Genomic DNA, 15,572 nt, shown 5'->3' on the forward strand with positions numbered 1-15,572 from the left:
CATTTCCCCTTACTGTTTACTTTTGATAATTGCTACTTTATTCTCTGTCTTTAGGAATATGCCTATCCTAGGTATCTCATCTAAGTGGAATCACACAATATTTATCCTTCTGTGTCTGGTTTATTCCACTTGGTGTACTGTTTTCAAGGTTCATGTGTGTTGTAGCATGCATCAGAATTTCATCCCTTTTTGAGGCTGAATAATACTCCATTGTACGTAATTACATTTGTTTTCCATCCATCCATTGATGGCTGGTTGGGCTGCTTCTACCTTTTGGCTCTTGTGAATAATGAACACTGCTGTACAAATATCTGTCCGAGTTCCTGCTTTCATTTCTTCATACATAACTAAAAGTAGAATTGCTAGATCATATGGTAATCATCTGACTTTCTGAAGAACAACTAAGCTGTTTCCACAGCTGCTGCCCTATTTTTCATTCCCATCAGCAACGCACAGGGGTTCCAATTTCTGCACATCATCACCAACATTTATTTTGTTTTTCTAGTAACAATCAACTTAATGGGTGTGAAACGTACCTCCTTAGATCTGCTGTGTAAACTATTTTTTAAAACTACAATTATTATATAGTTATATAATATAGTTATATAGTCTTATTTTGTGTATAAAAAGCTACAAACATCCGGTTCAAGGCCCAAAGTGGAAGGTAAAATATGATTTTATTTGTTAAACTGTGAACATAATAACACCAATATTTCTCCAAATAAAAAGACAATCCTGAATTTCAGGGCTGCAGTTAAAAATCCTGCAGCAAATAAATGTACCCACTAGCCTTACCGAATCTGACACCTGCACAAAACAACCCTCTGCAAAACCAGACTCACAGGGAAGCAAGAGATGCCTCAGACCGGACTCAAAGGCCAGACCGTACCAGCCCCACCGCGCATGCGCGCACCCAGGCGCGCCCTCTGCGTGCCTAAGGGCGCGGGCCCGCGGGGCAGCGGAGGGGCGGGGCCCACGGAACTCCTCGGGCCGCAGCGATGGCGTCTGTGTCGGGTTCAGTTCGGTTGCAGCGTTGCATCGTGTCGCCGGCTGGGAGGCACAGCGCCTCTCTGATCTTCCTGCACGGCTCAGGTGGATTACAGTTTTACATCCTAGTTTTCTGCTTGGGAATCGTCCTCTGGGGTCCCCTAGTGTTGCCCTATTGGAGGAGTCGCTGGGCCTCGACAGGGCTCAGTGGACTCGGGGAGGGCGGCCCTCGCCTCGCTAACCCCGCGGCTGCGGACACAGGGCCTTCTCCACCGTGTATTCCCTTTTTCGATCATGGGCCCATCGTGCTCCCTGATGGCCCTTGCGTCCCACCACTGGGCCATCCGTCCATCCGCAACACTCTCTCCATTGCAACCCTTGCTACCGTCCCCTCCCCCTCACTGTTCTCCCTCGAGTTTAAACGAAGCAAGTTAGTAAGGTAAGTTTTCTACTAGACACCAATGATTTAGTACTTTCCAGCGTCAGCTATTAGTGATCGGGATTTTCAACCGCCTTAGATTATTTGCCACTTTATTTTTCCAGTCTCTCGTACCACTGTGGACAGTTGAGACAGTTAACTTAATATTTATGTCCTTTCTGCGAGGCGCTGTGGCAGGGCTGGAGTACTTTCTCCCTTTCCTCTCTTTCTTGCTACTCCCTTCTTCTTCCTCTTTCCCGTTCCTGTCCTGAAACCCCCGAGATAAAAGCACAGAGTCCACTCTCAGTCCCCAGGGCGGATACCTTCCTTCCACTGCCCGCCCTTACTGGTGTGTGTGCTTAATTCTGTATAGCTTTCCTTACACTCATCTGTAATGACTTAAGCCTGTCTTTCCCACTTCACTTTCCCTTCCTCAAGAGTAAGGACCCTTATTTTAGTCTCTGCATCCCTAGTGCTTGGCCTAGGGTAAGTTCTTGGGAAATATTTTTTTAAAGAAATGAGATGCAGCCAGTGTCCTCAGGGCGCCTACCTAAAGTTAAAAACAAAAACAATTCAATTAGTTTGAGTCAGCAGTGGATGGGAGATCACAAGATGGTACATGATTTACTGCCAAGAGAATTGTAAGGAAAAAAACTGTGGTTAGGCATATTAAGGCATTTGGAAGAAGAAGAGCTGAGATTTTACCAATTTGACTGAGAACATGGGCTTTGAGCTGAGACTTGCAGTTGAATATAGTGGAGGGGATTGGAAAGGTACAAGGTGGAGACCTGGAAATGGGCAGTTATGGGAAGTATTCTCATTTTTAAAATGAGCCCTGATAAGTTGAACAGCTTGCTCAAGGTCACTTGACTGTTGCTGTGAGTGGTAGTGGAGTTAGGATTCACACCCAGATCTCTCTGACTCCGGAAGGGTAAGGTGGAAAAACTCTGAGCTAAGCTGTTTCATTTTGGAAATAGGGAAGAAATGGACCAAAGATGTTTAACAGGAAGGACTTCGCTAATGAAATATATTTAGAATGGTGAAGTGAGGTGTCTAGGAGGACACCAAAGCCTTACAACTAAGAGACTGTTCCTGGTACTATTTGGGGATCCATGGGGGTTCATTTATAAGCATCCAGAAATTCCCAGATACTGTAGCTTTTGTAATAAATAATTGTTTTGTAATATTGTTAGGAAATACTCCTAGACTTTTCTTTTTTCCCGTGGGCCACTTTGCTTAAAGTACCATCCTTACTCTTTTCAAATTACTTATATTTTTATAAATTATAAACCCCAAATATATATTTTTTCCTTTTGTACTTTGGAACAGAGTTTATCCAAAGAATTCTTCTGCTAATTATGCAAATGAAATACAATTTCCACATAGTTAGACCTCCACTGCAGTAAATTTAAAACCCATACTAGTAGTATGATTTTACATTAGACTTATTATATGTGGTTATATTATAGGTGTTTGGGTTCTGGTTAATCTAAATACAGACAAACCAGTTTTAATAGTTGTTACATGCTCTTAGAATAAAGTGCAGGCTTTTTAAAAAGTGGGCCTTGTGAATGGATGAATGGATGTTACTTTGTAGCATTAAGTTTTGCTTTTCAAGGTTGGAAAAGTATATTCAGAGGCAGTTTTTTTGTTTTGTTTTGTTTTTTGTTTTTTGTTTTTTGTTTTTTTTTTAATCCTAAAAGGCTGAAGTTCTCTCCTAGGCTACCGCTATGGTATGGTAGTCATAGAAGAAGGTGTAGGAATGTGAGTAATAGATAGCCAACTTAATTTGAGCCATTCCTACACCTAAAATACCAAATAGGTACCTTCTTTCAGGACGATAAAAGCAAGTAATAGTTTAATTAGCTTCATTCAGCTTCCCAGTTTAGATTAATTCACTCTGTTGTATGTTCCTTTAGAACATTATGGCACTTCTTTTAATGGTATCCATTATTTGTAATTCCCAAATTTAATTTGTAGTTCCCAAACTGCGCTATAAGGTTCACACAGACCCTAATTATGCATATCTTGCTTTTTCCCCATGCAGTAAATCAAAGCAAACTGAGTTGGCACTGAGTGAAGTTACTAGTAACTTTACTGGTAACTGCTGTGTTGCTAAACGTGGGGAACATTTTTCAGTCATCTTCTTATTTGAACCATCCGCAACATTCGATGTTCTTGAAACACTTTCTTGGTACTTACTACCTGTTTACTCCTTATAATTGATTTTCCAGTCTCATTCTGTTCTGTCTGTTAATGTTGGGGCTTCTCAGAATTTGGTTCTGTGGTCTCTTTTCATTTTGCATTTTTCTCTGCAGGATAATGTGCACATATGCCTGAGGATTCTGTTTTCCTCTATATGGTAACATAAATTTGTGTCTCTATTTTAATTTTCCTTTGAGTTCTGTACATGTTTATCCAACTGCCTCATAATCGCTCATTTAATAATCCATTCATTCAGGAAATATCTATTATATGGCCACTGTGCAGGGCACTGTTCTAGGCTCCAGGCATGTATTAATGAACGGAACAAACAAAAAGTCCCGGCTCTTGTGGAGTTTACATTCCATTGGAGGAAATACTATATAGTGGATAGTAGTGAGTTCTGTGGAAAAAAGAGAAAGCAAGACAAGGAGGATGGGAGGTATTGGGGGTGATAGTTTAACTAAGGTGGTCAGAGTAGGCCTCACTATGAAGGTGGTACTTCAGCAGCTAGACCTGAGTGAGTGAATCATGTGGGTGTTGGGTTATACGGTTGCGGACAAGGGAGAAGGCAGGACAGAGGCCCTGAGGTAGGCTCCCTGACATTCATGGGAACAGCAAGTCAGGCGTTTTCCCTGACTTTCCCTGACTTTCCCTGACTGAGAGAGAGGAGTAGGCCAGGATATCCAGAGGATCCTGGCGCAGGTGGTAGGAGGCAGGGGTCAGCAAACTTCCTGTAAAGGGTCAGGTAGCAGCCATGTCAGATTTTGTGAACCAGATATGGTTTCTTTCACATTTTTCTTTTCTGCCTCCCTTCCTTTTTCTCCTTTTTCTTTATTTTTTTTTAGCAACTCTTTAAAAAATATAAAAACCATTCATAGCTTAAGGCTTTGGGCTTTTGTCTTCCAGTTGGCTATAGTTTGCTCAACCCCAGGTAGAGGACCTTGTAGGCAGTATAGCGAGTGTAGACCTGTTGATTCATGTGTTTCCTATCTCAGTGTTTAGTTCCATTGTTCACTCAGTTATCCTGGCCAGAAACCTTGCTGTCATCCTTGAAACCTTCCACCATTGCCCTTATAACTAATCTATTACCAATACCTATTTATTTTCTCTCCTAAGTATCCTTAAACCTATTCCCGTGCATGCCATTGCTAGATCGCTAATTTAAGCATCTGTCATCTGGACAGTCGCCTCCTAACTGATCTCCCCACACCTACTTTTGTCCCTTCTGTCGTCACACAGTTGCCAGAGTGACCCTTAGAAGACAGCCACCTTTCTGCCAAAAAGTAACTCCACGCTGTTAGGATTTGCCACATCCCTACAGTTTCTCCAGCCTCTTCTTGTGCTCACCACTCTTTCCCTCATTCTTAGATGTCCTCCTCTTCCATCCTGTAAAGGATCTTAGCATTTGCCATATTCTGTCCAAAATGCTCTTTTCTTGTTTGGCTCACTTTTCACCATCCTGTAGGTCTTGAAAACTGGGTCAGTTTGTGTCATTTGTGATCTAGGCATTAAATAAACAAATAGCTCAGTGGCTAAAATACAAACTGAACTTTGCTTTGCAGAGCTTATCTTCTAATGTTATTCCTGAACTCCTTAGCTGGGTCAGTTCTGAATGTAGTAAACCATGGCAGCACCAAGTGTCTCATCTTCACAGTGGTTATATTTGTCTTTCATGTTCATGTATGATTATTTGACTTGTGTGTGTTTCTCACAGTAAACTGTGTCCTCAGTGAGAGGAGGGACTCTTTCTTCCTTATCTTGCCATCACTGCCTCTCTAGCAGTGAACACAGTGCCTGACACAGTAATAGGTATTCCGTAGATAGACTCTGAGTTGATGTCTAATGAGCTGATCTAAAAAATTAAAAGTTGTTACCTTTAAAATTTCCTCTTCAGGACTATATAACATGGACCTAATTTCCTTCCATTTTTTAATGGAAATATCCATACATTAATTCTTGCTTTTGGTTATTTTTTATATGGTTTTTATGGTTATTAATTATACATTAATTCTTGATTTTGGTTATTTTTCAGCCTTGGGATGTATAATCGTTATTTTACATCACATAAACCTGTTATCAAAATTAAATTTAGATTTCTTCAAGTTAAAAATAAAGTTTGCTAAATACCCCTTTTGAAAGATCTTGTTATTTTAACCAAGAAAATTGTTTTAGATCGTTCCATCTACAAAAGTTTATATTTGCTTCAGAAATTTACTATTTTTACAGGTAAGATAAGAAACGACAGTGTTTAAAATCAGATACAGAATTTTTTTAGGAAAATAATTTACTTCATCTATTTGTGCCTGTTTTACCCTTTAAACAAACAAGGAAACTTGAAACTCAAACTTGAACAAGGTCTTTAAAGTGATCAGTGGTGAAGTTAGGAGTAAAACTTTCTAAATTATTTTTAGTTATTAATGCCTGATCAATTAATTCATGTTGATAAATTGGCTTCTGTGCAGTTATTTTTACATATGGAGATTTTTTTATATTCCTTGTTCCAGCCTCTGTGTGATATGAAAGTTATAGAATGCTTTTAAATACACTGTGTTGTCAAAATGTTTTGTCTTAATTGATATTTTGTGATCCATCAGGTGATTCTGGACAAGGATTGAGAAAATGGATCCAGCAGGTTTTAAATCAAGAGTTAACATTCCAACACATAAAAATTATTTATCCAACAGCCCCTCCCAGGTATGTAGTAATTTATCTCACTGCTCAGTGTAACTGTGGCATAGAATGTACATAAACAGATACACCAGCTAAATGTTCTTGAAACTTCATTCTGTATTTAAAGTATTTTGAATTGTGGTACCTTTCTTTCTAGAACTTTTTTTTCTCCCCAGTTCCACAGTGGGTCCAAGTTTTGTGAGGCAAGTCATTTCTTTCCTCTTTGTAAAACATTCCCTGAAGCTCTGAAAATTTGTCCTAAGCACTCTGGCCCTGCACATTGCTCATCTTTCAAATTCTCTTTTTTTCCCTTCGTTTACCCCAAAAAGAAGCTAATAGCTCCCAACAAGTATAAGCTTTCTAATAATTTAGTTATGCCAGAGTTCATAATCTCAGGCAAAGTGTTTTGTGGCATCTTTCTACACTTAAAAAGATTTAAAAACAATGTTAAGTTTTTTGAATCTGTAAACCATAATAGGAATATGGAATTGACTACTTAATAAATATTTAGATTATATAACCCATAAATGTGTTTAATAAAATGCACAGTCATGAGATTGGTATAGTTTTGAAGTCATACTGCTTTTTATAATTATTAAGTTAGCATCTGCATAGGCTTTTATCCTGAGCACATACTTTAAACTGGGGTTTGCAAATCCTTTTTTGGGTAACCAAAATTATATACTGAGCTCTGCATCCCCCTCTGATTTCCCATTATCTCTTCTTGATTTATCCTTATTAATTATTCTGTGTGCTTATACACAGGCATTTTGTTCTTATTTTTCTGTTAACTTAGTGTTAAGGAGAATCAGAACCAGAACTTCAAGGACCTTTTTATGTGCCATTAAGGTTTTACTTACTTAGTAAGTAAGTAAGTAAGTAAGATTTTACTTACTTAGTTGATAGAATTGAAAGAGGTAGAACAATAAAATAATTTTGTCATAAAATTTAAGATTTTTTAAAAAAGTTAATATAATTTTAAAGGAGTTTAGTAGTTTGGTAGTGCAAATAAAAGACCTACTGACCAAGGGGTTATTTTTGTGTTGTTTCTGTTAAATGCCTTTGAAATGTCAAAAGAGCTTGTCATTTGCTATTCATTTTAGTGAAGTTTGGAAGGAGAAGGACAGTGGTATTCCTATGGAGATGGGAAAGATAAGTTCATTTCAGCCTAAATATAAACATAATTGTCTAAATTGAATGGAAGATCATTGGAAACAGATTCTAGAATTAATGCTTTCAGCTTATGAATTTTATATTATCAGCAGTATTGATACATGTTCCAGACCAGTGGATTTCAAACTTTAGGCCCAAAATATTTCTGAGAATCCAAAAATCTCCATGGATACTCAGTATCATTTGTGGGTGCTGTTGTGTTTAAGTAAAATATAATATCAGTAAAATATAAAATCACTGAAATATTTTACTGAATTCATGGTATCTTTGGGGTCTTATATATTTTCATCATCAGTATGTATTTGAACAGACCATGAAACATTTTGGACCATGCGAACCAATGAAATGTAATATGAGCTAACATGTAAAGTTAAGTGTTCTGACACCGCATTAAAAAAAGGAAAAACCAACAAGTAAATTAATTTTAAAATATGTGTTATTTAACCAATTATATCCAAAATATTTTCATTTCAACATGTAGTCAATATAAAGTGATAAATTACATTCTTTTATTCATTCTAAATCTTTGAAATCTGGTATATATTTTACATTTGCAACATTTCTCCATTTGGATGCTGATCGATCAATTAAATTTATATTAAATAAATAATTATTTCTTCAAAGAAAGCAGAAACTCTTAATTTGAAAAGATAGATGCATTCCTGTGTTTATTATTGCAGCATTATTTACAGTAGCCAAGATATGGAAGCAACCCACGTGCCATCGATAAATGAACAGATAAAGATGTGGTGCGTGTATGTGTGTACACTCACACACACTGGAATATTACTCGGCCATAAAAAAGAATGAAATCTTGCCATTTGCAACAAAATGGATGGACCTAGAGGTATTATGATAAGTGAAATAAGTCAGAGAAAGACAAATACCACGTGATCTCACTTATATATGGAATATAATAAAACCAGCAAACAAAGAAACAAACCAAAAAACATTCTTTTTTTTTTTTAAGATTTTTTACTTATTTATTTGAGAGAGAGAGACAGAGATAGCGAGAGAGAGCACAAGTGGGGAGGAAGGGAGAAGCAGGCTCCCCACTGAGCAGGGAGCCCACAGCAGGGCTCGATCCAGGATCATGACCTGAGCCAAAGGCAGACACCCAAATGACTGAGCCACCCAGGCACCCCCAAAAAACAGATTCTTAAATACAGAGAACAAACTGATGGTTGCCAGCGGGGAAGTGGGTGGGGGATAGGTGAAGCAGGTAAATGGTATTAAGAGGTACTAATTTCCAATTATAAAATAAATAAGTCACAGAGATGAATAGGGAATATAGTCAATAATGTAATAACATTTGACAGGTGGTGACTACATATATCGGGTGAGCTCTGAGTAATGTATAGAATTGTTGAAGCATGTTGTATACCTGAAACTAACAGAACACTGTATGTTACTTACACTTCAATTAAAAAATTACATAAAATAAAAGTAAAAGTTTAGTAACTGGTTAAACTAGTTATAGGTTGCAATGCTTTATAGCTCCATGTGGCTAGGAGTTACCATTTTGGGCAATGTAATTTCAGACTTTTAAAAAAGGAGGTCCCATACATTTATAATGTGTGAGGGAGACTCTCCTAGATCAAATCATCATTTTCACTTAGATTTCTCATGGGTTATAGTGCTTGAACTTGTAAGATTTCCTTTTTTTTTTTTATTTTTTAATGATGAGATGATTTAAATTATAGTTCTCAAGCAAGGATGATTCTCCCTCAGAACATTTGCACATTTGCAGTGTTTGGGAGACATTTTGGTTGTCACGGATGGCAGGAGAGGCAGCCTGAGAGGCTCCGGGCATCTCCCGGCTAAAAGCCTGGGATGCGCCTGCATGTCCTACACTGCATGGGACAGCCCTCGCAACAGACAGTTCTCCAGCCCCAAATCACAGTGGTGCCCAGGCTGAGAAACCCTGCTTTAAATTACACCTCTATTCCTGCACGCACCAGATGATTAGTATCTTGGTTCTCCATTAGGGGGGGAAAAAAAAGGTTGCAGTGTGGTCAGCTGTTTATATTTTAGAAAAACAAATATCTGAGGTAATTAAAGTATGAATGGCATCATTGTCTTCAAATCAATACAAAAAGAAGTTGAGATTGCACCTAAGAACAGGTCTTTATGTACTAGGCTTTCTTTATTTTTAGATTTAATTACTCGAGGTCAGAAACATTAAATACAAAATTCCACTTGCCTTCAGAATTTACTCTTGAGAGCATGGGATTGTGAAGCTTTGCTTCCCTGTTTTCACTGGCTCTAAGATTCCTAAAATGAAGAAATAAAAACCTCACAATTGAATAAACTTTGCAGTTTCCCATTCAGGAATTCAAGAACTTTTCAAAAATTTTCAGAAAGAGTATATATGTATATATGTTTTTACTATAAGTAAGATCTATAGATCTGCATCATGGGCTATTACATCTCAGACCTCTATCCTTGATGAGAGGCATCAAATAAGAGAGTGAAATGAAACACGTATGATTAAGGATAGTAATGCCAGTTAATTTGCTGTCAATATACAAATCAAGTGAGTTTGTAAGTGTTTTTTGCTCTCAAATGTAAGTACCAGAACCCTCAATTGACCTAGCAAAGTTATTTTGTGTCAGATATTTAGTAAGTTGTACATTCTGTAGCTCTGCTGTATTTCTTTGGTCCTTTCGCACATTGGAAATCAAATGGTACTGATCAAGGATTACCAATGGCTCCAGACTTTTCGATTTTATGATCTTCCAAATGTCAAGGAGGGATCTTACAACAGGCAAGTATAACAAGCAAGAACTGGTTCAGTGTTTTATTATATTAGAAAATCTAGTTCAACATTACTGTGAAATCATTTTTCTTTTGTTCTATGAATAGTGCAGAAATCAGCAAGTCTTACTTCCAGATGTTTCAGACTCTCAGAGCAATTAGAAACTGTATTTAATATGTAATTTAAAATTACAAGATCTGAACTATTTTCATTTTCAAATTTGAACCATATCTCTGTTGACTGAGGATTTTTCAGTTTTAGTTCATCTTACATCTCATTGTACTTTTGGTATATGCTATTTCCTTGCTGTTTTAATGTATTTCCAGATTATTTTTTACTTAATACAGGGGCGTTAGCGGCATTGAAGTAGTAAAGACACTAGATAGTGTTTACTGTTCAATAATATTTTATTCTCTTGTCCTATTGAAATTGGTGACGATGCTTCCTTAATTTCATTGTGAATTAAATGTAATACATTTTAAGGGTTTTCATATTTTTAGGCCTAATTTTCTGTCCCACAGATGGTCGTTTCTTAGTTTTTTCCCATTAAATTATGTTTGGTGGGTAGGTATTATGACTCCTGTTGACCATCTGGCCTCTTTTTGGTATCCCTTTTCCAGGCTATTCAATCAGTACAGCCCTAATGCCCTCAGATTTTAGAACTGTTAGTGGTGATTTTATATAAATATAGTTAATAAAAATTTATCCTAGAGGAACAACATTTTGGAAACCTTTTGCATTTTCCTAACTAAAAGTAAAAACTTGAGTAAACCACAAGTATTATAAAAAGTACGTGGCAACTGTTAAGATTCTCATCCTCTCTTTAACATCTGTAATGTCTGGTGTATTTAGTTTTGCAAATGTGAGTTCATACTAAACATACAATTATAAATTCTTCCTTTTTTTCACCTAATGCTGTATTTGATGATTTCTTCCTGTGATGATTTTGTGTTGAAATACAGAAAACTGCTTTAGTAGCTACAGAATATTCTTTAAAATTTATTCTGTTGTAGACTTAGTTTTTATCCTCAGTTTACCACTATGTATATCTGTTTATCCTATTTCTGATTTTCCTTCAGGAAAAATTCCTAGAAAGTACTCAGAGGCCTTACAGTCAGTTTCTTTTTGTCCAGGGGATTAACTCTTATAAATTGTTTTCTAAGAATGGACAGTTTGCATTATTACCAGTAGTGTATCAGGATACCCATTTCACCAAACACTTAGTAGCATTAATTTATTTTAACAGTTTCTAATTTTATTACTGAGGCTTTCTAAGGGTTATCTATCAGTTATCAAATAAACAGTGCTTTCAGTATCACTAATTCAGCTTAGCAGTTTACTGATGTATTTAGGTAAAAATATATATAGATAGATATGTGATTTTTTTCCTTGTACACTCAAAATTCTTTAAGTATTTTTTCTTAATCACAAAATTGCTGCTTTTACAATGATATCTACTTTATAATTTGAAAACCTCTAAAATATAACAGACTGAGAAGAAAAATACATGGAAGTATTAAAACAGGAACAGAGTACTAATTTTTGATTATATCTAAGCTTAGTTAATGGATATAAGGTTTAGAAATATGTATAGTTACATTTATGTTTTATTCATTTCATTCCATTTATATTTAAGTATTTTATATATTTATATTTATATTAATATCCATTTATATTTAAGTATTTTATATATTATATATATGAAATATATATTTTATATATTCACAAAAGTTATGTGATACATATCCAGAGTGACAATATAGTTATATATAAGCAATGAATCACTTGTGATTCCTCTGATTACTTTGAATCAGCAATGTGATACGTGCTATACAATGTGGAGTCTTGGAGAAACCAGAACTTCAGTTAAGGAGGAAAAGTGAAGGCTTCTAGAAATATGTCATCTAATTCTTATTTTAAATAAAATTGTGAAGGCTGTTAATGAAAAATTGATCAGTTCTGGGTCTTAATTTTCACATGTCTAAAATGAACAATTTGGACTAGATATCCAAAATCCTTTAGTCATTAACTTTTTGAGTTTTCAAATTTTATGCATTGTAAGTAAGAACCAGTACTGTAATACTCCTCATTTTTGCCACAGTGTTAGACAATAGGTGAGGGAAATATTCGAGATATAATATTGTTCAGTAGGCTGTTGAAGATACATAGAATTATCATGGTACAGTGGTTAAAAATACGGTCCTTGGATTAAGCAGGCTCTGGCTTCCATCTGGATTTCTCTCCTTAAGTGCTCTAAGATCTTGAGAGCAAGGTATTTTACCCTTACTGGTGTCCCATTTTCTTGAAGTGCAAAATGGAAGTAATAATTGTATCTACCTCAAAGAGTTGTCCTGAGAATATGTGATGTTACTGAATATATGTGTAAATCCTTAGCATGATGTCTGACATAAAATAAGTATCAAATAAATGTTAGTTATTAATAGTAATCTGTGATATCCTTGTGGACAGGATGTAGAAATATTATCCAAAGAATTAATTGCTGATAATCCTTGAAGAAATTTTCCAAGCCTATGTGTGTGGGTTGTATTTTCAAGGAATATTTGGGCTAGCAGTTGTAAAACTGAGAAAAATAATGAATATATTGAATAACAAAATGGAAATCTGAAATGATCTGATAGTCTAGAATAGGGTCAGCAAACTACAGCCTGTGGGTTAAATATGGCCAATCACCTATTCTTATAAATGAAGTTTTATTGGAATACAACCACACTCTCTCATTTGCCTATTATCTGTGGTTGCTTTTGTGCTACAAAAGGGATTTCAGTAGTCGCCAAAGAGACTATATGGTCCACAGAGCCTAAAATATTTACTCTGGCTTTTCCAGGAAAAGTTTGCTGACCCTTGGTCTAAGGCAGTAACTTTCAGAATTGTTAAACTCCAACTCACAATAGGTTATATATATATATGGGGTGCTGATCATGTACATACATTTCAGTGATTAAAGTATTACAGATGCTAGAGTATAGGGTTGCCAGCTTTATTTAGCAAATAAAGAAATAATATCTGGGACATACTTATAATAGTATAAATATAAATATAAAATATAAATATAAAAAATAGTATTTTTTTATAAAATAAAAAGTATTTATTGTTTATCTGAAATTAAAATTTAACTGGTGTCCTGTATTTTATCTGTGATTCCATCTGGTTGTTACCCCCAGAGAGTTTGATTTAATTGGCTTGGGATGTAGCCAAGGCAGAAAGATTTTTAAAAGCTTCATTTCTGATTCTTGTATGCAGCCAGAGGTAAGATCCACTGCTGTAGCAATCATAAAAGTCTGAACTAGGTTACTGTGGTGGAAATGTAACACAAGCATTCAATTCAAGAGAGATTCACACAGCATAGGCTGGGAAAAATTGAAAATCTGGGAAAAGGTGAAGGCAGTGATGTTAAGGTAGGAATCTATGAGAATATTGAACATGCAATGTGTTTTGTTTGGGGCATCTTAAACTTAGCATACTGGCCCCAATGTTCATGAGTCAGTACCCAATTGGAAGGATTTTTTTTTTTTTTTTTTTAGCTTTACAGTTAATGGGAAATTAAAATTTTAAACTGGAAGATAATTGTTTTTAAAATATACTGTGCCCAGTAAGAATTATCTGGGATATTATTAAAATCTGGATATTTTAGGTTACAATCTCTTAGATTCTGACTGACCAGGTATGAGATGGAGCTCATAATTTGCAATTTAAGGAGCACCACTTCTAATGTAAGTAGATTATAGTGTCTACCAACCATTTGTACTCAAGTATACCAGCATAGTTATATTAAAAAAATTACAGAATCTTCTTTCCCACCTCTGAAAACTGAAGCAGGTTTGGATGTCATCTGCCTCCCTGTGTAGTTTTTCTGCATCAAAATTTGAGAGCTCTTACTTTGGAAAATTAAGGTTAATCTAAAGTGGAATTTTAAAAACATCTTTGTGAGAGATGACTTTTTATTTTTTAAATTTACTTTTATATAAATTCAGTTAATATATAATGTATTATTGGAAACAACTTTTTAAATGTCTTTATTATTAAATACTTGAGATTATTTGAGATACTAATTTTAAGTTTGGGAAAAGACTAATCAAAACAAAGCAAAAGGAAAGGAAAAGATATGCTGTATAAACGGTAAACATAGGAAAGCTGACCTACTGTATTATTATTAAATAAAGTATACTTCAAGGTATTACCAGAGATAAAAGTGAACATTTATAAGCTAAAAGTAAATATTAAGGAGGATAATAATCCTCCATAGGCATGTACTTAATTATATTGCTTATAAACACATGCAAAGAAAACTGTCAGAACTAAAGAGAGAAGTGGACTAATCTACAATCATAATTGAAGCTTTTAATACTCATTCTTCAGGATCTAATAGAACAATTTAGAAAAAGAATAGCTAGGCAGATGTAAAATTTGATAAGTAATAGTACTAAAACTACCTTGAACATTGACATTTATAAAACTCTACTGAAAAAGCTTGTAGGACAGTCACCAAGAGAGTATATAGAAGGAAGACCATAATATAAGTACCAATGAGTAGCAGAAGACTGAGATTGTACAGAATATTTTCTGTGACAAGAATGAAATGAAATTGGAAATCAACAGCAATAAGATATCTGGAATACTCCCAAATATTTGGAAATTAACAACATATTTCTAAATATGAAACTAAATAAAGGATATCAACACAAATCCTAAAGGCAATAAAGGGAACTCTCATGAACAACTTCATGCTAATAAAGTTGAACAATTAGAGAAAAGATACAAATTCCATGAGAAACACAAATGACAAAACTGACATAAAAGTAAAATAAAAATCAGAATACCTACATTATTATGAAAGAAATTGAATTCATTATCAGAACCTTCACACGAGAAACTTTCAGGTCCAGCCAATTCCACTAGTAAATTTTATTGAACATTGAAGTAAGGATTAACACAATTCCGGAAACAGGAGCATTTTCTAACACATATTAAGAGACCAGTATAACCCTGATGGCGACAAATTTCGAATACATTCAAGAAAACTACAAATCAATACCCTCATGACCATATATGTAAAATTCCTTAACAAAACACTAGCAAATCAAATCCAGCTACATATAAAATGGATAATACATTATGACCAGATGGGTTTATCCCAGGAACGAAAAGTTAAACATTTGAAAATCCATCAGTGTAATCACTGTGTTAACAAAACAAAAGATTAAAAAATATGCTTATTTCAGAGGATACAGAAAAAGCATTTAACTAGTTCATCAAACTCAGCTAATTAGGTAAAGCGTGATATTTCCTCAACATAATAAAAGGTGCATTGATAAAAACTTGTAACACCGTATTTAATGGTGA

At 35.2% G+C, this 15,572-nt stretch overlaps 1 protein-coding gene across 5 annotated transcripts in view; it reads left to right on the forward strand.

The window, feature by feature from the left end:
• Positions 1-991: 991 nt before the first annotated feature.
• The window catches only part of LOC111151084 (lysophospholipase like 1), a 35,043-nt gene continuing 20,462 nt past the window's right edge, over positions 992-15,572 (forward strand). For 3 of the 5 annotated variants that reach the window (XM_022508836.1, XM_022508840.1, XM_022508841.1), the window contains exons 1-2: positions 992-1,092; positions 6,205-6,304. In XM_022508836.1, coding sequence (XP_022364544.1) covers positions 999-1,092; positions 6,205-6,304 — 194 coding nt within the window. In that variant the 5' untranslated portion in view covers positions 992-998. Of the gene's footprint in view, positions 1,093-6,204; positions 6,305-6,456; positions 6,484-15,572 lie in introns of all 5 variants that reach the window. The other 2 variants (XM_022508837.1, XM_022508839.1) reach the window with 1 other exon arrangement.

Source organism: Enhydra lutris, unplaced genomic scaffold (genome assembly GCF_002288905.1).
Source record: "Enhydra lutris kenyoni isolate GAN:26980312 unplaced genomic scaffold, ASM228890v2 scaffoldscaffold25, whole genome shotgun sequence".
In the NCBI taxonomy this organism is placed as follows: Eukaryota; Metazoa; Chordata; class Mammalia; order Carnivora; family Mustelidae; genus Enhydra; species Enhydra lutris.